Source organism: Sarcophilus harrisii, chromosome 3, assembly GCF_902635505.1.
Source record: "Sarcophilus harrisii chromosome 3, mSarHar1.11, whole genome shotgun sequence".
Lineage (NCBI taxonomy): Eukaryota > Metazoa > Chordata > Mammalia > Dasyuromorphia > Dasyuridae > Sarcophilus > Sarcophilus harrisii.
The window spans coordinates 553,802,960-553,830,830 of NC_045428.1; the positions used below are offsets into that span (position 1 = coordinate 553,802,960).

At 42.1% G+C, this 27,871-nt stretch overlaps 1 protein-coding gene across 1 annotated transcript in view; it reads right to left on the reverse strand.

Annotated features, from left to right (window-relative positions):
* Positions 1-24,574, reverse strand: part of OPRD1 (opioid receptor delta 1) — a 50,833-nt gene extending 26,259 nt beyond the window's left edge. The window contains exon 1 of the mRNA XM_003765031.3: positions 24,165-24,574. Within this exon, the coding sequence (XP_003765079.1) occupies positions 24,165-24,376 (212 nt within the window). The 5' untranslated portion in view covers positions 24,377-24,574. The remainder of the gene's footprint in view (positions 1-24,164) is intronic.
* Positions 24,575-27,871: the final 3,297 nt, after the last annotated feature.

Sequence of the window (27,871 nt, forward strand, 5' to 3'; positions counted from 1 at the left end):
CCTCATTTTAAAGATATGGAACTATAGCTCAGCAAAGTCATTTGACCAAGGTCATTCAAGGCACAGAATCCCAAACATTTTCCCTTTCTATCATCCTGTGGTTGCCTCCATGAATGAAGGAAAGGAGATAATTGGACATAGTGTGTTTACTCCATTTATACTTAAGAAGGGACCCGTAGGATGGCTACATGCACCTTCAGAAGAGCTGACTTCTTATTTCAGTATCCTAGTCCTCAGTCATTCAAATGAAATTATTTGCATTCAGGGCAAGTTGCGTGAATAGAACCCTCAGTTGGTTGGGCTGGTGTTATTAATGGGAGTAGGACAAAAGTCATATGGTCCTTTCCCTGGCCTGAAGGGAGGTGAACTGTGGAGATCTGTTCCTTTTTCTTGTAGGAAAGAGAGAAAATAGGGAACAGCATGGAATAAGAGCTGTCCAAAAGGAATATCAGAAACCAAAGCTCTGATAGAACAGGTAGTCTCCCTATCAAAGACTTTGCCTAGAAGCTGCTAGGATCACTCAGAATCTCTAGTTTGCTCCAGGGAGTCTGGAATCCTCTAGGAATTCAGGGGCTGGTCAGAATTTCAAGCAGCACGATGAGAAAGATTTCTGGACTTGATTCTGACCAACAAGGAGTGAATGGAATGGATGGATGGATGAGAAAAGGCAATAATTAAGCGATTACTATATGCCAGGCTCTGTGCTATATGATGGGAATGCAAATACAAAAGTAAGGCATCCCTTGCCCTGAAGAGGACTACAGTCTAATAAAGAAAGACATATATATATATATATATATATATATATATATATATATATATATATGAGGTACCAAGGATGAGTATTTCGTTCTAGCAAATTATAAGGATGATAAGTGGAACAAGAAAGCAGTCAACAGGAATAGGCTTATTCCAGTAACAGAGTTGATTTGATTACTGTTGGAAAATGGAGGAGGGAGGGAAGGAAAAAAGGAAGGAAAATATATTAACATGAATAGCAAGAAAATGACCAGGGTGAAACATGATCCAATCTTGGGGCTGGCTAAGTCTAGTGGCCCTTCACCTGTTGGGATAGTATAACCCCAGAGTGGAAGTCCCGAAGCTGAGCACTGTAGCTCCCTGGAAATCCTTGTAATGGCATTGATTCCATGGCAAATCTCTGTGCTTTTAGCTCTGATCTCTGCAATCCAGCTTTTGCTTAGGTCTCCAAATTTTCCTGCCGAACTCATGTAACCTTAGTAGTCCCCTGCTTAAAAATCTTAAATGATACCCCAGTTCCCACAGAATAAAGCAGAAGCAACTCAGTCAAGTTCTTAAGATCACAACCTTCATTGTGTGCTCCTTCCCAAATTTTATATTCCAACCAAACCAGGTCGCTGGCCCTTCTCTGACTCTATCCTACACTCTGCTGCTCTCAGCCGGGCCATTTATTACATCAGAACAACCTTCCCTTAACATTTTCATCTAGTGAAAATCTCTTCCTTCAAAGCCCAGCTCAAATACTGAGTCCTCAATTAATCTATTGCCCAACCAACAAGGATTTAATAAATGTCTGCTATGTGGCCGATACCATGCTAGGTACTGGGAACATATTCCCCTCTTCAACTCCCAAAGAAAATTATAATTATCTCTCTTAAAAGTCTTACAATCTTTTATCTAGACTTCTCCTTTCCCTTATGATCTTCCTTGTAATTTATTTATTATAATGTGCTTATCTCCCTTATTATATTAGCTAGGTATCTTGATAGATAGAATGTTGGACTTGGAGTCAAGAAAATGAGTTCAAATCTTTCTCAGACATTTGCTAATTCTGAGATCCTAGGTACAGCTTCTCTCAGGCTCAGTTTCTTCATCCGTAAAATGAGGATAATAACAGAACCTCCCTCATAGGGTTGCTTTAAGGATCAAATAAGAGAATACCTTTGAAAAAACTATTATTGTTTTTTCTTTCTTTTTTATTGTTTCTTTCTGGTTATACATGTACATTAATTTTCTTAGCTTTTTATTTTCAAAATATATGCAAAGATAGCTTTCAACATTCACCCTCCCTTACAAAACTTTGTGTTCCAAATTTTTCCTCCCTCCCTTCTTCCCCTCCACCCTTAGACAGCAAGTGATCCAATGTTACATTAATTTTGAAAAATTTACATTTCCTTATAAATCATGTTAGGAGAGAAAAATCAGAACTAAAGGGAAAAACCATGAGAGAGAAAAAAAAAAGAAAAAAAAGTGAACATAGCATGTGATTTATATTCACCAAAAACTATTATTATTATTAAATGCTAAATATTAGATTATAAAATCTTTGAGGCCAAAGGCAAGCATTTGTATTTAATCCTCTTCCAATAACTACCACAGCAAAAGAAAAGAACAATAAACTTTAAAGTTTATGTAGTTAAGGGTGGTGATTACACATTTCTGATTTAAGATTATAAGAGAGTGGATGTTAAGAAAATCTCATTTGAAAAAAGATAGCTAGGTGAAAAGAAGTGGCATTGGATAGAGTGCCAGGCCTGGAATCAGGAAGATTCCTCTTCTGAATTCAAACCTAGCCTCTAATCTTACTAGCTGTGTGACCTTGGACAAGTCACTTTACCCTGTCTGCTTCAGTTTCCTCATCTGTAAAATGAGCTGGAGAAGGAAATGGCAAACTACTCCATTATCAGCCAAGAAAACCCCAAATGGAGCCATGAAGAGTCAGACATGACTGAAATGACTGAACAAAAAAGGTGAAAAATAAGCTTTTCAAGGATTTTCATTTTTTAATTTGGCCAGGTTCCATGTTTCAATTTTGAATTTGCATCCCCAGTATCTAGCCTATAGCAGGTGTTTGTTCATAGATGGAAGAGACCTTACTAGTCCAAACTCTCATTTTAAATTGGAAGAAACTGAAGCTCAGGGGGTGTCTAAAAGACTTAATGTGATATCATACAGTTAATAAGTGCCAGAATGAGATTTGAACCTCAGACCTATCGTTCTTCAGCTAATGATCTTTCCACTGTACTGCCTGATCTGTGTCTCTAGAATGGAAATCAAGGGAGCTCAAGTGAGCTGAGAGGCTCTTGAGAATTAAATTCTGAGATGCAATCACAAACAACCCAAACTCAGCAGGCTGTCTTGGGCCTGGGAACTCTCAGAGGCTGTCCCCCATGTCTAGAATACTCTGTCTCTCAGAATTCTTCTGAGCACCTGGTGGGCACTTAATAAATATTCATTGTATTGAAATTGATTCTGGTTTATAAGCAAACTAGGAAGGCCTTCACCATGCAAAGAACAGTAGAGAATTTACTATGAGCCTCCTCGGTGTCTCCTTAGAAAGATCTCCTGATGTGGAATCAGCTAGTGCAATGGACTGGGAAATAGGAAGATTCATCTTCTTGAATTCAAATACAAGTCTCAAAAACTTCCTAGCTATGTAATTGTAAGCAAATTATTTAATTCTGTTTGCCTTATAAATGTTTCCACATTTATAAAATGATCTGGAGAAGGAAATGTCAAATCACTTTCTTTGCCAAGAAATCCCCAAATGGGGCTACAGAGAGTCCAACATGACTTCATACTGAACACCATCGTTCTTCTTGAAACTCTGAAACTACAAAGGACTATGGATATGCAAGGCATTGTTAAACAGAAGAAACTATGAGTAGGAGAAAAAAAATTTTCCCCATGGAAAACCCTGCTTTCTTCAGAACAATGGAAATGCTTGTGCTTCTTGCTGTAATCAATTTCCCATTAATAGTTTGTTTCTCCAAACAGTCCAAGGATCAATCTCTCAGTGATTCCATATTATACATCTCCATTATCTTGCATACCTCTCCCAACTCCATCCATCTCCTTTAATCTGGTCAAACGCTCTTGATTTTCTTTTTCCCGTCAAAGAGTACAAAAATGTTTCACTTTGTTCAATTATGTGAGAAGCTACTCCACAGAAATTCTCTGTACAAACTGCTCTTTCCCTTATAGCAGTAAGCAATAAAACTACACTTTCATTCACTGAGAATCTCTTGTTCTGAGCTAATTCTTTGACATTGGACACCAAGCAGGAAAGAGAAGTTTCAAGAGGAAAGAGACTAATTTGAAGAATTTGTTAAGGATCTACTATATTCACAATTGCTATTCTAGGTCTAAGACATGCAAAGATAGAGATTAAAAAAGGAAAATCACCTCCCCTTGCCCTCACCGTAGAGCTTATGTTGTATACTCCCTGGAAGACTAAGGGATGAGGGTGACTATGTAAGGAGGAGGCAGCAAATCTGTCCAATTTGGAAATAGAAGCCCAAGGCATTCATGGCCTTCCCCATCCCTATGACCTTAAGTAAGTGTCAAAGGGATTAAACTAAATGAGTTCTCAGCCGCTTTCGGTTTCTGATGGTCTAGCTGGAAACACAGAAGAACCTGGGACTCCTCATTTACAAAAGCCTCTAAGTTTTCTCCTCCTGATTCTGCCATTGATATATCCTGGTCAGGCAGACCCTCCCCACCCAATGGAAGCTCCTCTGCAAAACTGCTGTCCCTGCTGCTGCCATCCATATGGAGCCTCCTCTATTTAAAGGCAAAAGAGCGAGTCCTCTCTCTGTTGGCCCAATGATCCTAGCTTGGCATTGGGAATATCAAGCTGTATCCTTCTGCTTCTGCTCCCTTTCCAGCGGCAGGGGGCCAGAAGCTAATGAGCTGGGCCAGAGTTTGGCAAAGTGAGTTAATGGAAAGCAATTCATTCCTCTAAAGTCCACTGGTTACTATAGCAGAAGGTAAGAACCAGAGCAGAATAATGTGGTAGGAAGAAAGCTGAGGGTAGAATCAGAGAATACATTCAAATCCCAGCTCTGCTATTTCTTATCAGTGTGATCTTAGGCAAATCATCCCTCTGGCCCTCAGTTTCCGAATCTATAAAATGGGAAGGTTGGAGGAAATGTTCTATGAGGTCTAAAGTTACCATTCCATGAATCTGAAATTTAGGCATAGCTAAACAGAAGAAACTGTGGGTAGAAGAAAAGAGTTTCTCAGTGAAAAATCTTGTTTTCTTCAGAACAATAGAAGTGCACATGCTTCTTGCTGTAATCAATTATCCATTAATAATTTGCATTGTTCCAAACAGTGCAAAATCAATGGATCCCTTCATGATTCCACATTATACAACTTCACAATCTTGTATGTCTCCCAATTTTGCCTTCTTTAATCTTGTCAAAAGCGTCTGTGCCCCACTTCCTCCAGGACCATGTTCTGGCACTGGGGTCTGGTACTGCACATGGTCCACTACCAGATCCTAACTGATCTGTCCAGTCTGACCTTCTGCTACTCCCCAAAATAAGCCTTCTCCTTCAGCAAAGTGGGCGTATGGACTTCTACTGACACATTCCCAAGACTGAGAATCAAGACTTCAGTTACTGCCTCAAGAAAAAAAGGGTGTTGTCCTGGATGGTCACAGAGGACCTTCCCAGCTCTGACCTCCTATGTTCTAAGGCCCCTCCCAGCTCTGACATCCTGGGTTCTAAGGGCCCTCCCAGCTCTGACATCCTGGGTTCTAAGACCCCTCCCAGCTCTGACATCTTGTGTTCTAAGACCCTTCCCAGCTCTGACATCCTGGGTTCTAAGACCCCTCCCAGCTCTGACATCTTGTGTTCTAAGACCCCTCCCAGCTCTGACATCTTGTGTTCTAAGACCCCTCCCAGCTCTGACATCCTGGGTTCTAAGAGCCCTCCCAGCTCTGACCTCCTGGGTTCTAAGGGCCCTCCCAGCTCTGACCTCTTGGGTTCTAAGGGTCCTCCCAGTTCTGATATTCTGGGTTCTAAGGGTCCTCCTAGTTCTGACATTCTGGGTTCTAAGGGCCCTCCCAGCTCTGGCCTCTTGGGTTCTAAGGGTCCTCCCAGTTCTGATATTCTAGATTGAATCTGTTTAATAAAACACCAATTCTCCCTGAGCACCTCCATATCCCTGTCAGGTTTTTTACAAAGGGCAATGCTTTCTGTGTCCTTGTAGAGGGCCAGAACTCTGGACAAGTATACTTGAAATAAGGTGTTAACTTAGTGGAATTGATGAGATGATATTTCTCTAGATCACATATATACTTAGGACTTAACATGGTGATGTAATGATTCTCTAAGTTCACACATAATGAGTGTGCTATAATGATGTAATTACAATAAAGTATATAAGGGCTAAAAAGGACTGGAAGATGGACATTCTATCTTTAACCAGCCTTGTTGGGGCTCTCCTGCCTCCTGCCTCCTGCACTAAGAGCAAGACTGGGCCAGAATCTAGACTCTATTCCTGACCATTCTTGTGGTGTCTATTCTGCTGAGACCAAGGCCCATCTGAAGGACCTCCAGAAAGCTAGCCCAGACATTACATGTCCTCCCTTCCAATTCTGCGAATTCCAAAGATACACATGGCAGAAGCAAAGAAAGATTATTTAAAAACAAAATGACCAAAAGCAGTGCTCTCCTAAAAGAAAGCATGACCAGGGACTGAACCAGCAGGATACATGCCAGGGGCCTTCTGGGTAGTTTGGATAATGACCAAAGAAAAGTAAAGGATTACTCAGTACCCCTACTTCCCATATCTGGAGAAGTGATGTCTCTAGACTCTGACCTCCAGATATATGTTGGGCTCAGAGAATATTCAGAAAACTGGGCATGGGGGTGTCTTGCTGTTTTCTCTGGATGCCAAAATTAGCCTACCTGACACCCTCCCCCACCTAACTCCCAGCAGAGGGAAATGGGAATCTGTGAGCACTGCTCCATTACAAAATCAGCTTCCGCTCTAGATGATAAACAAAAATCACTGGATATATAACATTTCCTAGCACCAAGGAATCAAGAGAATGTGTTTATGGTAACCAGGGAAAACCTATCATCTATTTCCAATAGGGAAATCTGGTCTGCTTAGTAGAGGAAGCAGACGTTCCTTGGAATTGAAATGACTTGGTTAAAATTTTCCCCTTGAGACTGGATCTATCCTCATCATGCTCAAGTTTGAATTTCAGGCTTCAGTTGGTCTGACATCCATCAGTCAATCAAGATGCACAAGCCTTCTCTCCCACCTATCCCATCTTCCCCTCACCCACACTCCAAAACACCTTGCTTCAGACCCTCCTCCGCTTTCAGCTGGAGAACCATTCCTAACTGATTTCCCTCCTGGCTTCCAATCCATCCTCCAAATTGCTGGCAAGAGAATTTTCCCAAAGCACACGTCCGACCATATTATTTTCTTGATCAAAAACCTGGTACAAGGAAGGAACGCCAGTTCTAGAATGAGAAGGCTTTAATTCAAATCTAACTCAAATGTTTAAAGCCCTTAACCTTTCAGGGCTTCAGCCTCCCCATTTGTAAAATAGGGAGTGGAGCAGGGGAGACCCCAGCTGTAAATCTAGAATCCTATTACCCCTTGGACAGACTATGAACACCTACCTACCTCAGCCTGGCACTAAAGGCTCCACAGGGACTCCCACCCATCTTTCCAGCCTTCTTCACAAGATATAATCTACATTTCATCCAAACTGGATGATTAGTTTTCTCTATCTAAATTCAGCATACAGCTGGAGTCGGGAGAACCTGAGTTCAAATTTGACCTCAGACACTTACTAGCTGTGTGACCCTGGACAAATCACCTTACCCTGTTTACCTCAGTTTTCTCATCTGTAAAATGAACTGGAGAAAGAAATGGCAAACCACTCCAGCATCTTTGCCAAGAAAACCCCAAAAGGGGTCACAGAAATAGACCAAAATGAAGAACATAAAAATCTCTTCATGCAGTCCCCTGCCTCCATCCATTCACTCAGGCTATCCCCCAAATTCGGGAAAGCATTATCTCCTCAGCCTCACAGAATTCTTCTGAACACAAGGGAAACATTTAATAAATATTCATTAAAGTGAAATTGAATCAAGTTGCTAGGCTTGAGGCAGGTGTGCATGTATTGTACCACGAAAGTAAAAACTCCTTAAACCTCTACAAGCCTGTTGATTGTACTCTAAGGGAGGGACTTTTCCAGGACACTGAGGAGTGAGAAGGCCAAATCCCAGTCTCAGTTTGATGCAATAAATATCTATTAAATACCTATTCTGTGCCAGGTGCTTGTTAGCTACAGGAACTACAAAGGCAAATAAATTATTTCATTTATCTTTTTGTGGCCCTTAGTGCCTAGCATAATGCTAGGTAAAGATGTGCTCAATAAATATTTGTTGATCAGTTGATGAACGTGATCCCTACCCTGAGGGAGCTCACATTCTACACTTTTAGACTGAAGAGGAGACTCTGAATACAATTACTCTCTAACCAATAAGTCTGAACACACTCACAGAACTGACTTTGGTGGGGGAGGCTTCTTCTTGTTTAGTCTTGTCTGATTCTTCATGACCCCATTGGTTTAAGACATGGTCCTTAAGAAGGAACTCTAACAACAACAACAATCTTGGTAAAGATGCTGGAGTGTTGTGCCATTTCCTTCTCCAGTTCATTTTATACATGAGGATTTGCCTAGGGTCACACAGCTAATAAGTGTCTGAGAGCAGATTTGAACTCAGTCTTTTTTATTCCTGGCACTCAGCTGCCCTCTGGGAAGTGGAAGAAACAGGAGAGGACTTTCTTTACCTCCCATTTGCTGATCTTCAAGGAGAGACTGGACAGCTCCTTGTTGAAGATGGTAGACTCGGTTTTCCCTTCATGAAGATCTCAGATTGTTGCTGAGGTATCCTCCAATTTTAAAAATCAGCCTGTATTCCTCCAATTTTTTAAATAGTCAAAGGAAATAAACAGACACTTTCCAGAGGAAAAAAACAGCCAAGCTATTGGTTGCCATATGGAAAAATGCTTTAAATCACTAATAATTAGAGAAATGCAAAGAAAAACAACTCTGAAGTTCCACTTCAAGTTGGCAAAGTTGACAAAAACAGAAAATGACAAATGCTGGCAGGGCTGTGGGAAAACTGGTGCATTAATGTGCTATTGGCAGAGCTATGAACAAGCCCAGCCATTATGGAAATCATTGCAACTGTGTGCCAATTGTTATTAAACTGTGCATAGCTTTGACCCAGTGGTATCAACATTATGTCTATATCCCAAAGACATAAAAGAAGAAAAGGACTCATATGTATAGAAATATTTATAGCAGCTCTTTTATAGTGGAAAATAATTGGATCTATCTTCATTGTGCTCAAGTTTGAATTTCTGGCTTCAGTTGGTCTGACATCCAATCAATCAATAAACTTTGGGTGCCCATTAATTGGGGAATGGCTCACATGTTATCACACCTGAATGTGATGGAGTACCATTGTGCTCCAAGAAATGGCAAAGGGAGTCGTTTCAGAGAAATTTGGCAAACTCTATATGAGCTGATACAGAGAAAAGTGAACTTGGACCAATGAGAAAACTAATCTTTATTCCAGAGGACTGGAAACATGAAACAAGCTACTTCTTTTCTGAGAGGTGATTGAATGCAAATTGATAGGTTGTTCTGATAGTCAATGGGAGAGTTTGTTTTGTTTGATTGTGTGTATGTATGACAAGAGCTCTGTTTTTCTTTCTTTCTAAATTGGGGAAGAAAGGGGGAAGGAGAATTGAAATTGAATTGAAAAAATTGGAAAAAATTTAATTTAAAATAAATATACTCAAAGTGGAGAAGTCTATTTCTTTCATATATTGTGTGGTCCAGATCAACTTAACCTCACTGAGCCTCAGTTTTCGGATCTGCAAAATGAAGGGGCTGGATTCTCAGGTCATCTCTAGATCTCAATCTACAAATCCATGACCTTCCCCCTAGAATCAGTGTTGGTTGACTTTATTGTTTTTACTATTTAGTCAATTCAGTCATGTCTGACTCTTTGTGACTACTTTGGGGATTTTCTTGGCAGAGATACTGGAGCGGTTTGCCATTTCTTTCTCCAGCTCACTTTACAGATGGGTAAACTGAGGCAAACAGAGTTAAGTGGCTTGCCCAAGATGACAAAGCTAGTTAGTGTCTAAGGCTAGAATTTCAGGTCTTCCTGACTCCAGGGGCCGCATTTTATCCATTGTGCCACTTACAATGAACTCTATCTGGTATGGAAAGAACCAGTTTCAACCTAATGTATTCCAGGGAAGGTGCACCAATTGACCCAAGTAGGAGACATGTTTATTCATCACATTTCAGGGCTTCAATGCCAATTGCATGGGCCCAGAGCTCCAGAAGAAGCAGAAAGACCTCATCTTCTTTTAAATGTCCTTCCTTACTCCTAGGGGTTCAGGGCAGAGATGCAGAGGGGAAAGGGAGATACCAAGTATAGGGAAGTGAGCCACAAGACCTGGGGGTAGAGCAATGGGCCATGCCCCCTGGATCTTTGTTGAGGGACCTTGCTTTTCACCCACAGTAGCTTGAGGAGGAGCTAGAATGGACTCCCTCTGCCCTCCCCTTCTCTTTTCCCATTGCTGCAGCTCTCCTAGTTGCCCTTTGGGGCCCAGGAGGCAGGTGAGGAAAGCCTTGATCTAGCCAGGCAGCTAGCCATTGCAGATTTAACTACTCCCTTCCCTGGTCCCTGAGGGCTCTTAAGATTGAAACAGCATGAGGTAAAATTAATAATAATCATCATAACCATTCTACCTCTGACACATATTGGTTATGTGACCTTGAACCAGTTATTTAATCTTGCGGGACCCCAGAGAGCTCACAAAGACCATAAATTGCAGAAATAGCAGTTTATTATTAGTAGTAGAGACCATTATTAGTAGAGAAAGTTACTCACCAGGAGTTCCTCATAGTGATAAAAATCACAGGTCTAGTTAAAAAAAAAAAAGCTAAATAACACCTAAATCCTAGGTCTGATAATTAATATGCATGTAAGTGTATGATCTAGTTGTTTAATTTCCCTAGACCCAAGTTTCCTCCTTCGTTTCTCTAAATCAATGGATTTTATGCTTTAAGGTCAGCACAATGCTTGACATCCATTTGCTCATTTTACAACAGCCCTGTGAGGGAGCAGCCTGAGGGCCAGAGAGGTCGTGAATATATAGCAAGGCTCCAAAATAGGATTCAGACTTGGGCCCCTCATAGAGAGGAAAAAGCCATATTTGGAGTCAGAAAAACTGGATTGAGATACTGCATCAATCTTTCATTTTCTGCCACTATGACTTTAACTAAGTCACATTCTCAGACCTCAGTTTCCTCATCTGTAAAGGGGAAAAGTTAGATTCAATAACCTCTAAGGCTTCTTCCTCAATGAACCTCCAAGATGAGTAATTAGCTCATGCAATGTCAGGAGTCCCATACCTCTTCTGGTCTAGTTCCCTCTGGGCTGAAAGCCGGACATTGCCAACTGCTTATGAGATTTTAGGTCTTGTATGTGCACGAATGTTTGTGGCAGCCCTTTTTGTAGTGGCTAAAAACTGGAAACTGAATGGATGTCCATCAGTTGGAGAATGGCTGAATAAATTGTGGTATATGAAAATTATGGAATATTACTGTTCTGTAAGAAATGACCAACAGGATGATTTCAGAAAGGCCTGGAGAGACTTACACGAACTGATGCTGAGTGAAATGAGCAGGACCAGGAGATCATTATATACTTCAACAACAATATTATATGATGACCAGTTCTGATGGACCAGGCCATCCTCAGCAACGAGATCAACCAAATCATTTCCAATGGAGCAGTAATGAACTGAACCAGCTATGCCCAGAAAAAGAACTCTGGGAGATGACTAAAAACCATTACATTGAATTCCCAATCCCTATATTTATGCACACCTACATTTTTTATTTCCTTCACAAGCTAATTGTACAATATTTCAGAGTCTGATTCTTTTTGTACAGCAAAATAACGTTTTGGTCATGTATACTTATTGTGTATCTAATTTATATTTTAATATATTTAACATCTACTGGTCATCCTGCCATCTAGGGGAGGGGGTGGGGGGGTAAGAGGTGAAAAATTGGAACGAGGTTTGGCAATTGTTAATGCTGTAAAGTTACCCATGCATATATCCTGTAAATAAAAGGCTATTAAATAAAAACCAAAAAAAAAAAAAGAGATTTTAGGTCTGATAGTGGAAAAATTTCTTAACAATTAGAAATACCCAAAAGTAGAGGGGACTTCTTAAGTGGTGATAGGTTTCCCCAATCTGGGTAAAATCAACAATCTGCTGTGGCCTCAGTTTCTCCCTCTGTAAAATGAGAAAATTGGACAAGAAGAGTTTTATGGTCCTGTCCTTCTCTGACACCAAGAGTGTTCAGCACCTCCCCGATGGAAAGAAGAGCCAATAAGGAATGCTTCTGTTATCTGCCTGAAGCAAGTACTTTCACTGCTGTATGGCTAGAGGGAGTGACAAGTAGACAAAACTTTCATCCAAGTAACTAGGTGGCTCAGTGGATAGTGCTGGGCCTGAAATCAGGAAAACTCCTCTTCCTATAGTCAAATCTGGTCTCAGATACTTACTACCCGGATGATCCCAAGCAAGTCACTTTATTCTGTTTACTTTTTTTCTCATCTATAAAATGAGCTGAAGGGGTAGCTAGGTGTTGCTGTGGATAGAGTACCAATCTTGAAGTCAGGAGGACCCGAGTTCAAATTTGGTCTCAGACACTTAAATAGTTACTAGTTGTATGATCCTGGGCAAGTCACTTAACTCTCCCCCCCAAAAAATGAATAAAATAAACTGAAGAAGGAAATGGCAAATCATTCTAGTATCTTTGCCAAGAAAATCTCAAATGGGGTCAAGAAGAGTGAGACACGATTAAAATAGCTAGACAACCACAAAAATGACCTGGGTGTGCATGACTGGAAAATGCATAGGTATGTGCATTATTTTGACACATCACCACCTCCTGAGATTAGTCAGTCCCATCCAGGGACAAGGTACCTAGTGTTGTTGAACCTTCTCCCTTTTGTCTTTCAGTCCACCCTTAGGACACTCGAGAAGACAGGCTTCCTGGTCCTCCTCTCCTACCTCCCCCCACACATAGCCCTTCTTGGTCAGAGACAAGTCTCCACTGATTTCTGCAGCTGTGCTAGCTAGTTCAACCAGAAGTTCAAACAGAGCTTCCCTTCCCATCAAGCAGAGGCAGGATTGCTCCAACCATCTGCATGGTGAATGGCTTGTTTAACGGAGCCTTTCTTCTCTCAGTAACTATTCACCCTCTTCCTGTGCCCGTTCTGATTTCCTTGGGAGCCAATTTGATTTTGAGGCCCCAGTCCTCAGCAGTAATGAAATCATACTTTGTGCTTGCACAATTCCTTCCTCCCGAGGTGCGGCTGGCTGGAGCTTCACAGTAGCCTCTGGATGAGCAGATGGGTCTGTGGGCTGATACATATTGTTCAAGACTGGACAACAGATGAACTAAATCATGGCCAGCAGCAGGCTAGCCAGTCAGGGGTGAGGGAAGAGCAGGGGTGGAACCTGTCAATAGCATGGAAGAAGATGAATTATTTGTGCATTCACAGACCTTTCTCTTGACCAAGGTTTCCCTACATTTTTCAAGTCCCTTTAAAGAATCAGAGAATTGACTCGAGTCAGGGGAATGCATAATCAAGTCATGCTTCTGCGGCTCACTCCCTGTAAGACCTTGGGCAAGGCATTTAACCTCTGTTGCTTATCAGTTTGCCTCTCTGTAAAATGTAAAATAATAGGACCTACCTTACAAGGTTGTTGTGAGAATCAAGTGAGATAATAATTATAAAATATGAGGGTAGTTAGGAGGTGCAGTGGATAGAGCACCAGCCCTGAAATCAGGAGGATCTGAGTTCAAATCCGGGCTCAGATACTTAATACTTCCTAGCTGTGTGACACTGGGCAAGTCACTTAACCACAATTGCCTCAGCAAAAAAAAAAAAAAATTATAAAATATAAATGTCTCTCAGTTTAAGTCTTCTCAATTGAAAAATGAAAGTATTACAATATTTCAGAGTTCGATTCTTTTTGTACAGCAAAATAATGGTTTGGTCATGTATACTTATTGCGTATCTAATTTATACTTTAATATATTTAACATCTACTGGTCATCCTGCCATCTAGGGGAAGGGGTGGGAGGAAGGAGGGGAAAAATTGGAACAAAAGGTTTGGCAATTGTCAATGCTGTAAAATTACCTATACATATAATTTGTAAATAAAAAGCTATTTAAAAAAAAGAAATAAAAATGAAAGTATTAGATTAAGTGACCTCTAAATATATGATCTAGTGGAAATGGATTTCTTCAACAAAGAGAAGATCTAATTCAGTTCCAATTGATCAATGATGAACAGAATCAGCTACACCCAGAGATGGAACACTGAGAAATGAGTGTAAACTGTCTGCATTTTTGTTTTTCTTCCTGAGTTATCTTTACCTTCTGAATCCGATTCTCCCTGTGCAACAAGAGAACTGTTCGGTTCTGCACACATTTATTGTATCTAGGATATACTAGGACATATTTAACATGTATAAGACTGCTTGTCATCTAGGAGAGGGGGTGGAGGGAGGGAAGGGAAAAATCAGAGCAGAAGTGAGTGCAAGAGATAATGTTGTAAAAAATTACCCAGGCATATGTTCTGTCAATAAAAAGTTATAATTATTTTTAAAATAAATACATAAATATCTGATCTAAGTCTAAATATATGATGCTAGGAACTCAGGCACAAAAGGGCCTCAAGACATCACGTGGTCTACTGCCTTACAATCGAATGGTGTAGTAGATAGAGGGATTTAGGATAATCCCATTCAGAAACTTACTAGCTGTGTGAGCCTGGGTAAGTCACATAATTGCTCTAAAACTCAGTTTACCCATCTACAAAATAGGAATAATAATAGCACCTTCTTTCTAGGGTTGTTGTGCAATAAAAAATGTAAACTATTATTATTTGGGGGTCAACTAAGTGGTGCCATAATGGATAGAGTGCTGGACCTGGAGTAAAGAAGGCTCATCTTCCTGAGTTCAAATCTGGCCTCAGACCCTTACTAGTTGCGTGACCCTTGGCAAGTCATTCACCTTGTTTGCCTCAGTTTCCTCATCTGTAAAATGAGCTGGAGAAGGAAATGGAAAAGCACTCTAGCATTCTTGCCAAGGAAATCTCAAATGGGGTCACACAGTGTCCGACAACTGAAAAACAACTGAACAACAACATTGTTATTTTTAAAGCATTCTGTACACCTTGAAGTATCATAGAAATGAGAGCTCTCATTATTGGACCATGGTGTCCCCATTTTGTAGCCAAGGCCCAGAAAGGTTAGGGAACCTATCCAAGATCATAGAGCTTCTTTTCCATTCCTAACACCTCCTCCTTATTCAGCTCCTCACCACCTCATGGTTGGACCATTGCAATAACCAATGTCCCTTCTTCCAATGTCTTGACTTTCTACACTAGTGTTGTCAATCTCAAATAGGAATGAGGGCTACTAATTCATCCATAAGAATTCCTGTGGTCCACAATTGATTTCATTTTAAAATGTAATATCATCTATATCATATGTATTTTTATTCATTATTAATTATTTTCCAGTTATGTTTTAATCTGGTTTTAGCCACACTTGGGGATGTTGTGGGCCACTTGGCATGTGTTTGACACCTTTGCTTTACATCACTGACTCTGCCAATGTAATCCCTCTCCTCAAAAAACCTTCAAGACTACTTTACTGCCCATTACTGCCCAAAATTTAAAGTTTAGAATGGCCTTCAAGGCCCTTCCTATCAACTTCTCCAGCTTTAGCTTTCCCTACCTTCCCACAAGAATTCTTTTATTGTTCCCTGAATAAACCATTATATTGTTCCCCTAAATAAATACTCTTTGAGCCAATAACTCTAATCGGACTGTCTGGCTCTCCTCTTGTATGAACAAAAGCTTAAGATTCAGGGAGGAGTGGGTGGAAAACAGTGGAAAGGAGAAGAGGAGGAGAAGAGGGAGAGGAAAGAGGAGAGCAATTCACCAGTGTATTAGAGAAATGGAAAGCACCTTCCAGACCATGTACTCCAATCCCCTTCATTTTATAGATAAGGAATTGGAACCTGGAGAGGATTTGGCTTCTTACAAGTAGGCAGCAGAGCTGGCATCTGAGCCCCTCCCCCCAAGCCAGTTTATTTCACTATACCTATTTCCCTACTCCTACTTTGTACATTAATTCTATCACATCTCTCTATTCAAACGTTAGCAAGAATAAGCTCCTTCTGTTTAAAAAAATCTCCTTTCCCAAAGGGAGATGCATATGAATAGGGATCCCCCCCTTAGTGGGAAGCATGGACTTTGGGTCAGCAAACCGGATGATGCTGGAGCCTCATTCTCAGGATGAGAGCTGTCTTATCCTCTCTCAGCAGAGAAATCAGTGCTGCTCCAGCTCCAGAGGGAGTTAACCTGTTCATCTAGCAATGTGAAGAGCAGAAAGAGCTCTCTACATCTCAGCATGTTAGGGAGAGAAGGGGATGGTCAGTGAAGATGGTGCTGAAACATCTGACTTCCTGAATATCTGCTAAAGAGGCTGGGAAAAGGAGAGGAATATGGGCTTTGTGATTGGTAGAGGACAGAGTATGGGGGTGGGGTGGGCTGAGGAGGAGAGACACACAGACTAAGGGAGAGGAAGAAGCAGAGGGAGTTAGGGAGAGACATAGATAGGACGAAACAAAGAGACACAGGAAGACAGAAATATATTGGGAGGGGAAAGAAAGACAGAAAAAGAGAAAGGGGAAGGGCACAAAGTAGAAAATCTCTAGAACACAAAGAAGAAAAGGGGGAGGAGAAAGATGGAGAGAGATCAAAGAAAACATAGAAAAGACAAAGAAGGCAGAGAAAGGGGGAGAGATGGAATGGGAGAGAGACTTACAATGAGATAGATGTAGAGTTTGAGGGGAACAAGGGAAAGGCAGAGACACAGGCAGATACAGAGAAACAAAGAGACAGAAGCAATTCCTGATGTGAGGATCCAATCAACCCCAGGGTTAAACGTCCTCACATGATAAATCCAGCAGACTTCAAATTCTGGGGAAACCCAACTCTGTGGACAGAGGAGCTCTCCAAGGTGATAGCAACCTTCGAAGTCAGAAGCCAGCTTAAAGGCTTTGGATGACTGATGCTATGTACTGACTAGCCTCCCTCAGCCCTTTACTAGCTCACCTTTAGAAGAAATTGAGGTTATTTCTCCTCAGCTGACACTAGTGAACGAGCTTCACAAATTGCTCCTGTCCGAGGAACCCCTATAAGTCTTGGAGAAAGACTTTAAGAGGGCCACAGGAGAGGCAGCCTTAGCATAGGGAAGAGAGAGCCAGAGCATCCAAAAGGTCTTGGTTCATATATTGCCTCTGAAACATAAATGGCTATGTGACACTGGGTGATCACTTAACCTCTCATATTTCAGATACTGGTGTTAATCTGGAATGGGTAGAATTCCTTATACTAGTTAAGTTAAGAGAGAGACAGAGACAGAGACAGAGACAGACAGACAGAAACAGAGAAAGAGAATCCAAAAGATCTGGGTTCAAATATTGTCTCTGAAACATAGATGGCTTTGTGACCCTGAATGAATCACAATCACTATCTCAGGTACTAATGTTAATCTGGAAGAGGGGAAGAGTTCCTTATATCAGTTACAGAGAAAGAGAGACAGAGACAGAGACAGAGAGACAGAGAGAAACAGAGAGAGAGAGAGAGAGAGAGAGAGACAAAGACAGAGCAATAGAGAAAGAGAGAGAGACAGAGACAGAGCAATAGAGAAAGAGAGAGAGACAGAGAGAGAGCGAGAAGGAGGGATGGAGAAAGAGAAGAAGGGAGGGAGGGAGGAAGAGAAGAGAGAGAGTGAAAGGGGGGGCATAGATACAGAGATAAACAGAGACAGAGACAGAGAGAATCAGAGAGATTCCATTCTTAGAATGTTTTTTTGGTCAGAATCTCCCCTTTGAAGACAATCATCTGGCATAAGAGCCCCAACTGAGTGCAGGGTGGGGTGGAGAATGGGAGGAAAGAGAGGAGAGAGTGAAGAATTGAATGTAGAGAGCAGTTAGTCGGTTAGTTGTGAACAACTCAAATGCTCCCTAACCCTTTGGTGACTTCCCAAACTTTTCTGGCTAATTTTTTCCATTTATGCAACTTAACAAAGAGTAGCTGAGAACTGAAGTCAATTTCTTCTGCCTTTGCATCTCTCCCAAATCTTGCAACTCATACTAAGTCCCTTCCAGACTTAGATCTGAAAAGAACCTTTCAGGACATAGTATTTAGTTCACAAGTCCATACATCTAGTCCAAGCCTATCATTTGACAAATGTGGAAACTGAGGAAATGGTATGCTAGAGGAAAGGGAGAATTATTTGCCAACATACAGCTTTCAAGCAGTTCCATGTACTTCCCATAAGTTAGGTTCCACACTCTTCTTTAAACTTAAGACTCACAGAATGTTAGACCTAGAAAGGATGTTGGTTATAATTTAATCCAATTCTCTCATTTTTACAAATGAGGAAACTGAGGTGGAAGACCAGGTTAAGTGACTTGCCTAAAGTCACACAACTAATAAGTGATAGGATTGTATGTATGTCTCTTCATACCACCAGTTCTTAGAACCTCAGGACAGGTGACTCCAGGTACAACTACAGACCTCTGTTTCTGTGTCCTCATGGCCAGACTGTCTATGGAACATTAAATAGATTGCCTCAGATGCTCTGTGTCTCCATAATTCAGTGCCTCAGTGAAGGTGTCTATGAATATATGCATGTGCACTTTGAGAAACCAGGTTTCTAGCCACCTATTGTATGGTTTGTCCATTTGTTCACTGACACTTTGTCCATCCACTATGAGCCATCTGGATAGGAGTGTCTAGAGTAAAAATTGTTAACCTGGGGCCTATAAACTTGTTTTTTAAAGTATATACATTTATAGCTACTTTATTATAATTGGTTTCCAATAGAATCTCACAGGGTTTTTGCATTTAAAAACATTCAAAAACATTAACAGAGGCATCACCAGTTTGCCAATAGGGTCCATGACACCCGTCCCCAAAGAAGGTCATAACTTCTGATCTAGAGATATCTGCTAGCTGCTCTGGCCTCAACTTCTCAGAAATAGAGAACTCCTGTGCACCAAATTGGGGGTTGAGTGATAGTGATGATTATGAAGATCAAGGAGAGAGAAATGATAGCCTGAAGATCAGTTATGACAAAACTCACTAAAAGCTCTGCTGTCCTCCTTCATTGAGTAGGAGAGCTGGTCTGGATAGAATATTCAACAATTTATAGTTTCCTGAAGAGTCAATGCTGACCCCCAGTTTTCATTTGTCATTAGAGATAATTCTCTAGCTTGTGAAACAGGCTAGTATCAATGGGAAGACAAGAGAGGGTTCTGGGGCAAAGGTCTCTGTGCTAAGAGAGATATACTTTGAGCTCCTACCTAAGCATTGCTATATCCATCACCTGAGGGAAGGTGACATAATGGATTGAGTCAGAAAAACCTGGATTCTAATCCCAGCTGAGAAATTTACTAATTTTGTGACCCTGAGAAAGTCACTTCATTTAAGCTAAAATTTTCTCATTTATAAAAATGATAGTACCACTTACCATCCAATTGTTTTTAGTATCATTAAATAATTATGTAAAAGACTGCTAACTTAAAAAGGCAGGGGTGGGAATCATAATTTCAGATAATGTTACAGTTTATATATATATATATATATATATATATATAGGTAAAATAAAACTATGAGCATAGAAATTACATTATACTTAAATACTAACTATAACTTTTTTCTGTCAGAAATGTCATTACAGAAATCCAAAGTGATCACCAGGGACAGTCACTGTGGGGGAAGGAAGGAAGATGAGGGCTTAAATGATGATTGGAGGTGAAGAAAAGGCAGGAAGAGGGGAGAGATTTAAGACTGGGGAAAATCAAAGATGGGGTGCCCAAATTTCCCCAAGCTTATATGATGGCTCGGGAAATAGGTGCTCCCTCTCATTCTGACAAGCCTTCTTCCTGTTTCTATTTTTAGAAGGGGGTTAGGTAGAGGGGGATACTGTGACTGGGTCAGGCTGGATCTGAGCCTAGGGATGGAAAGTGAGGAAGAGTCTCTAGCCCTGGCCTCCTGAGGGGATAGGAGGCATACATGGGTGTCTAGCTGATTCAAACAAGGTCACCCCAATGCCTCAGGTAGTTGAGGGAGAATGAATTTCTTCCTTCAGCAAAGTCATAGGGTTTTTCCCATCTCTGGTTTTGGGTGGGTGGGTAGTTGTACCATGTTTAAGGAGAATGGGAAAATGTGCTAATTACCAATTACAGCAAAGTCATATTTTACTGCGGAGGTGAGGTTTTAAAGTCAGTTCATTTGAAAATCCCTTAAATTACCCATAAAGTTCAGTGTCTTTAAACAGTTGCAACTAGAGAGAGGATTATTCTTTTTGTCATTTTTATCAGTAGCTTTTGTATTATACCACCTTCATTTCTAAATACATCCCTTACACACACACATACACACAAAGAGAGAGAGAGAGAGAGAGAAAGAGAGAGAGAGAGAGAGAGAGAGAGAGAGAGAGAGAGAGAGAGAGGAATAAGCCATCCCTTGTAACATCCATGCATACATTAATTAATTAATGACCAAAAAAGAGGAGCAAAATAACAGTTCAGCAGAACTAATCAACGCAAGCTGCCAATATGCTCAGTGCTCCACAGCCAGGGTCTCTTTAAATGCAATCAGTGGCAGGGAGCAGAAGGCACTGGGATGGTTGCCATGGAAACAACTGAATGTAAATTTTATTTTTCATAGCACCCAGCTAAGCTACTGGTCCAGAGAGAATCAGGAACTAGGACTTATTTTTCAAATAGAAAAAAAAAAAATTAGAAACAGGTAATAACTTAGCTGACTTGAAAAGCTGATTGGGGGGAAGTAATCTTGGAAGGGTTTTAAACAGTAGATAATATTAAAGAATGAGCTAATCTGACAAAATTGTTTCTCCCCTCAGCTAGAGGCAAGAAGAAGTGCATCCTTGACAGAATCCTTCTAGTTAACCAGGAATTCTTTGGAAGGCCAAGGGAAGTCCCTTTCATTAACTTTACCCACCTAAGCAGACTTCCAGTAGGTGCGACAAAGATGATGCTCTAGAATCTCATTCAGTGCTAAGGAGACAATCATATTTGGAGAGGAAGAATGGAAAGAACTGAAACCAGCTGAGGAAACAGTACATTCAGCACTCCCATCTCCACCTCAGCCCACTCTGGAGCCAATGCTCATTGACTGAAATGGCAGGTGAAGGGTAAAATTTCTCACATTATTAGTATTTTTCACTTTCTTTTTGCTTAACGGTAGTAATTTAATTTATTTAAGTTACATACCTGTGGGGAACTCCATTGCACAGTGATGCCTCATTTATCAGACTGAAGGAGCTAGTCATAAAGAGCTGAGTTTCAAATCAGGATTTGACACTTAATTAGCTGTGTGACACTGGGCAAGTCACTCAGTCTCTCTGCCTCCCTCAGATGGACTCTAGGGTTATGGCTTGCAATCTGCATTAGTGGAAGGAGTTCTCTGTTGTTCTGTGAACTATGGTACAATCTGGTTGCCTTTAGGCCTAAGAAGTATAAGGTCTTCTATTCTAATAAGAATTGTTATATTCTAGACTATACTAAAGTGACATTGAGGCATAAGGAAGTATTTCATACTATTGACTACCAACTATTTTGCTTTTTGCGTTGTCAGCACTGATTTTTTAAAATAATTTTTTTTTCCCTTCTCTGGCCTCTCAAACTATGAGGTGCCTTGTCAAAGTACCTGCCTCCAGCATTCTTGCTCCACCCTGAATTTTCAATTCACACAAATTAATTAAGCTCGTCAGAACTGTGTCTAAAATAAGAGGCAATAGGCTTTGAGTTAGGACCTGAGGGAGTCTCCAGTGACTGAAGCACATTATGAATTGCTCTGTTTGGGCAGTCTTTTCCCCTTCCCCCATGCTTCTTTCAGGGAACCTGGACAAATAAATAGACAGAGTGATATAAATGTCCACTACATAAAACAGGCATTATTGCCTTACTATTTGTCAGAGTTCTGCTTAGTAGTGTGATAAGTCTGTGGGGTAGCAGGGCCAGCTCACAGTAGTGGGAGAGAGTCCATCATAGAAGAGAACAGAGCCTATGGGAAGGGAATGTGAGAGAAGGAAGGATCTCCCTCCTTACAGAAGTGCACTACCTAAAGAGCAAAGTCAATGGCAGGTCATTGGGAAAAGAACACTTTACAAACCTTCTCAAGCACTGCTCTCCAGAGACAGAGCCGCTCTTCTAAGCACAGTTAAAAATGATTTCATCTACCAGGAACCATGTAATCCCCTCAGGAAGGCACAGAATCCGTGCAGCCTTCACACTCTTAAAACAAGTACTTCTCCCTCTGCCTTCTCTTGACAGGACCGGAGTTAGCTCTGCAGGACCTCTTAGAGAAATTACACTCGGGGTGCCATGACACCCTAGGGAATGACAAATAGAGAGCTCTTTGCCCTTTCCCAGAAGAATCACAGAATGAATCTTATCTTCAGCTAGAGATAAGAGATGGGAGAAGTGGGGTTTAAACCTTTCTCTGTGGGGTTCTTGGATTACCTACAGGCACAAACCTATCCCAGAAAACCAGACTTCCACAGGTGAAGCAAGTTCACAGAATGAGGAAGAAACCTCAAAGGCCATCCACCCAAGCTGGCATCCTCATCACCAACAATCATCTGATCAGTTGATCCTTCGGAAGACCTCCCATGGAGAGATGAGACTAGCTCCCAAGACTAGTCCCTTCCACTTTGGGGTCTCTTTGGGGTTGTTAGGAAGTTCTTCCTGAAATCAATCCTGACTGGCTATCAGCAATGTCTAAATTCCTAATAGTTCTGTATTCTGTGCTAAGCCAAACTAGGCAATAGACTATAGATATAGAGATGGAAGGGATTTAAGAAATCAACTGGTCTGTCATTTTTTACACAGAAGGAAACAGAGACAGTCACCTGCCCAAGATTGCTCAAGTACTTAGATACAAGGCTGATATTCAAACCAATTCAAATCTTCTACCTCCAAATTCAAGGCTCTTTCTACAGTCTTCCAAGACTTCTGTCTCAAGGGGAAAAAACCTAATTTTTTTTCCACATGACATCCTTTCAAATCTTTGGAAATAATGTCATGTTCATCCTTCACCTATCCCTTACCTACATCATCTCTTCTTTGAACTAAAAATCTCCAGTTCCTTCAAGTGGTCTTTCTCTGGGGTGGTCTCCAATCTCTCCATCAACCTGGTTATTCTCCAATTTATAGTGTTATATCATTTCTTCTCTCACATTGCATTATGGCCTTCTTCAAAAAATAGTAGTAATTGGGGCAGCTAGGTGGTGTAGTGGATAGAGTACCAGTCCTGAAGTCAGGAGGACCTGAGTTCAAATCTGACCTCAGACACTTAACACTTCCTAGCTGTGTGAGCCTGGGCAAGTCACTTAATCCCAACTGCCTCAGCAAAAGAAAAAAATATAATAGTAATCCACCCCTGCACTTGGGGGTAGGGAAGACCTCATGTGATGGAGGAAAGAGCAATTACTAAGAATAGTCAGACATTCCCGGTCAAGCAGCACCTGGGAAGGAAATGAGAGCATTTATGCCTACACAGGGGCTTGGAAACCTAGGTTCCCCAAATGCTAAGGGGTTCTGGTTCACACAAATATTGAGCACCCGAGGTCACTAAGAAACTGGATTAAGGATACAAGAAGCCACTATGTACATGCATGGACACACAGAATATAGGAGTATAGACAAGCACAACACCTGAGATCACGCATAAGAAAGTCCAAGGAGGCAAGGATATGGGGATGGTAGTTCAGTTCAATTCAAGCACGTCCAGAAATAGAATTGCCTGCAGACAGATTGGCCCCCTTGCAAAGGCAGCTAAGTGTAGGCAGGCAAGGCACCTGTAGCCACCTGTCAAATTCCAGAGACCAGCTCTGGACGCAGAGGAACACATAGGGCTCCAGCTAACTGCAGCAGCCCCACAAACAAAGCCCCGGCGGCGGTGGCGGCGCACAGACTGCTGCTGGCACAGTGGGACGGCCGCTGATCCGCCCCTGTTCCTCCGCAGAGCGCGCAAGTATCCATAAGCACTTGGTACACACACACACACACACACACACACACACACACAGGCTCCTGGGCGCTGTCCACCACAACCCAGAGGCCTCGGGATACCGGGATGCCTCTTCCTCCACCCCAATCCTGGCGTCCCCGAATCCCCGGAACCCCAGGTCCCGGCCTCACCTTACGATCCCATACATGACCAGCACGTTGCCCAGCAGTCCTACCACACAGACCGCCGCATAGAGAGCCGTGATAGCCACGGCCAGCGCGATGGACGCGGCGCTACGGCCGCCCCCAGTCAGCTCCGGCTCCGGCTCCGACGCGTTGGCGCCGGAGCTGTTAGAGAGGAAATGGGGCGCCTGCTCGGCGTCTGCCAAAAGGACGGGTTCCATGGCGGGCAGGGTCCGGCTGGGAGAACTGGGACTGACCCGGACTGGACGGGATTGAACGGGACGGCCGAACCGGGTCTCTCCCTCTCCAGCGGACTCCAGCTGCAGTGTGGTGGAGCCGATATCCCGAGGCGGCCCCCGGGGGTTGCCGCGCGGGGCTGCGCGCTTGGCGCGTCCGGGCGCAGCCTCTGGCGCTTCCCAGCCCGGCTATGGGGAAAAAACAGCTCTGCAGTAGCTCCCCGACGCCCGGGCTGCAGCCCCCGGCTCCCGGAGATCTCGCTCGATTCCGGCCAGCCGCAGCGCCGCTTCCTCGGGCTCTCTCCGGTGTGCGCCCCAGCCCGGACTCGCCGCCGCTGCTAGCCCGGGCGCGATTTATTAGAAAACCTGCCGGCTCCTCAGACGTGCTGCACCACGTGGGCAGCTGCCAGGCTGCGGGGGCGGACTTTACATCAGCCTGGCAGACCAGACCCCGCTCCCAACGGGCCCCGGTGCAGCCTACAGAGCCACCTGGGGCTGTGTTCGATCTATTGATTATCTCCAAAGGTTCCTATAGACGTCGTTTGTAGCCAGACTGTGAGCTCCTCGGGAACAGGGACGATCTTTTGCCTTGCTTTGTATTCCTAGACCTTAAGAAGTACTTAGCACATAGAAGACACGTAATGTAAGCTCATTGACTGACTGGCAAACACTAATTGAACTAAACCGTCTCAGGGAGCCTAGTGCAAAATCAGCTTTGGAGACAGATATCTCGGTTCGAGTCCTGCTTTGGTCTCTTCTACTTTGGGCTAGTGTGACCTTGGACAAATCATTCATTTTTACCAAATATATTTATATACGGTTATCAAAAGATGATGTAAAAAGACAAATTCAGAGACTTTTCTCTTTTCACCCTAAATCAAGGTGAAGCAAAGGCAGCAAATGGACCGAATATGGAAGCAGGAAGAATGAAGAAACCCTGGGTCTCAATCCCAACGAAGACATCATCCTGTTAGCCAGAGCAAGTCACTGAACTTCTTTGGGTCTCAGTTTCCTCATTTGTAAAATAAGAATAATAATAGCACTTCCTTCACAGTGTCCTTGTGAGGACCAAGTGAGATAATGTCTCACTTTATATAGTATATATATATAGTATAGTATATAAATAACTATATCAATGTGAACTATTGTTATCCTGTTGTAAGGCTCTGTGCTAAGTAGGTACTGGGGAACCCTATATGAAGTGAGACAAAAGAAGCCCTCAAGGAGTTTACAGTCTTGGGATAGGGGGAAGGGAGTAATAACAAGTTCACTCCGGAGGTAGTAATGAACAAGTCACAAATAAGTCCTGTAGTAAATAAGTGCCCAGAAAATAGACTAAAAAATTGAAAAGAAGAGATCATTCACTTCAAGAAAGTTGAAAAGGGTGGGGGTAGGAGAGATCAGGAAAGGCTCTAGGACGCCTGAGCCAGACCCTGAAGGAAAGGAAGTCAGCAGGAGAAGATAAAGGGGAGACCCGTTCACATTTGCAAAGGCACCAGAAGTGGTGAGAAAGGGAAAGTTGAGGCAGAGGGGATGGAACAGGTAATCCATCTCCATTGGAAAACAGCAAAGTAGGACAGCAAAAAGCATTCATCCAGGATGGAAATAAGATTGGGCTACCTGGTAAAGGAGGCATAGGAATAGTGAAGGAGATAGGCAGATTTGTTCTTTGAAAATCTCGCTGGTGGCTGCATTAACACTGGATCGTAGGACTGGGGAGTGAAAGGGAAGGATTGAGATCCAAAGAAAGGTCCAGAGGTTGTTGCCATTGTACATGCCAGAGGTGTGAAGTAGTGGAAAAGAAAATGTTGGTTTTAGAGATTGTAGAAAACATAATTGACAGAAACTGGCAACTAGCTGGATGTTCAGGACCAAGGAAAGAGTCCAGGATGATTATGAGGTTTTTGAGCCTGGAGGATTGTAGTCAGTCAGATGTTGGGATTAATGGGGCTTTTCAAAAGAATCAGATGAGCCATTCGTGGGGAAATCAACAAGTCCTTTCATCTGGTGTGTTTCAGGCAGTATTGTTGTTGTTTTGGCTCTTTATTTTTAATGAAAGCTTTTTTTATTAAAAAAATTTTTCTAATTAGGTATAAAAATTTTAACATACTTTTTTTTTTCCTTTCTGAAGCAATTGAGGTTGAGTGACTTGCTGGGAATCACACAGCAAGGAAGTATTAAGTGTTTCAGGCAGGACTTGAACTCAGGTTTCCTGCTCTATCCACTGTGCTATCTAGCTGCTTCCTTAACATACTTTTTTTAACTTTTGAGTTTCAAATCATTTTCCTCCCTCCTGTGCTTCTTCTTCCTTGAGAAGTCAAGTAATTTGACTGTGATTACTTATACATATGAAGGCATGCAAAACATTTCCACATTAGCCATGTTACAAATGACAACATCAGGGATGTTGCCTTGCACCATATTCTGCAAGGCTATGGTAGGAAGAAAATGTTCCTAAGGGCCTAGGACTCCTGCAAGGATCCATATTTTAAAGCACATCAGACACCATGGGTATCAGAGCAACTCAGGTGTTTTATGGGTGGAAAAGAATCTATTCTGGCAAGTGTGGTTGGTTTCTTATCACTGAGCTTTTTTTTGAGTGAGGAGAGGGGAATCCAATCAGCTAGGAAACTGGAAGTTTGGGGCCCAGAATAGAAGTTTCCAGATATGGGGGAGGAGGGATTCAGAGAAGCAGCAGGACAAGTAGTAAGATTACCAGGTAAGAGGAGTCTGGGGAATAAATAGCCTTTCAAACAGAAAGATGAGGTCAGAAAAAATGAAAGGTTTTCCTGCCTATAACAAATGGAAAAGTAGTGGTACCATTAGCAGGGAAGTTCAGGAATTGGGGAAAGTAATGAGGCTAATTTTGATTGTGATATATTTTCAGAAAGGTATCAATAGGCTACTCAGGAACTGTCCAGCAGACAGTTATAGAGGTGGGTCTGGAACTCAAAGGTAAATATCTAGCCATAGAATCAGCTCCACAGAAATGACCAATGGAGCTATAAAAGTGGATGGGACCACTTTTTCATACATTCTTAGATTGTGAGCTCTTTGAAGACAGAGACTATCTTCTTTATTTTTGTTTTCTTGGAGTTTAACCAAATGTGTTTGCCCCATAGTGGGCACTTAAATTTTGAATTAAATTTGTAAATTGAGTAGAAACAAAATCCTTGAGCTAGAAGAGGATGAAAAGGTGATAGTTGCTCAGCTTGGTTGCCCTAGCTTTATCCAACATGCAGCAGAGTTGCTGTGTTGCCCTTCCCCCCAAAACTGACCCCAACAATGAGCCAATAAAAGAGACACCACAGGAAATGAGCTCCCAGTCCTTGAGTTTGGGGGTGATTTCTGTCCCCAATACTGCCCACATGTAGCAAAATGACTCATGCAATTAATCCATAGAGATGGCCCCATTGACCAGACATTCATAGAAGTGCTAATCTTGTTATGTGAGTTTGTGACTATACTCGTCGACCAATA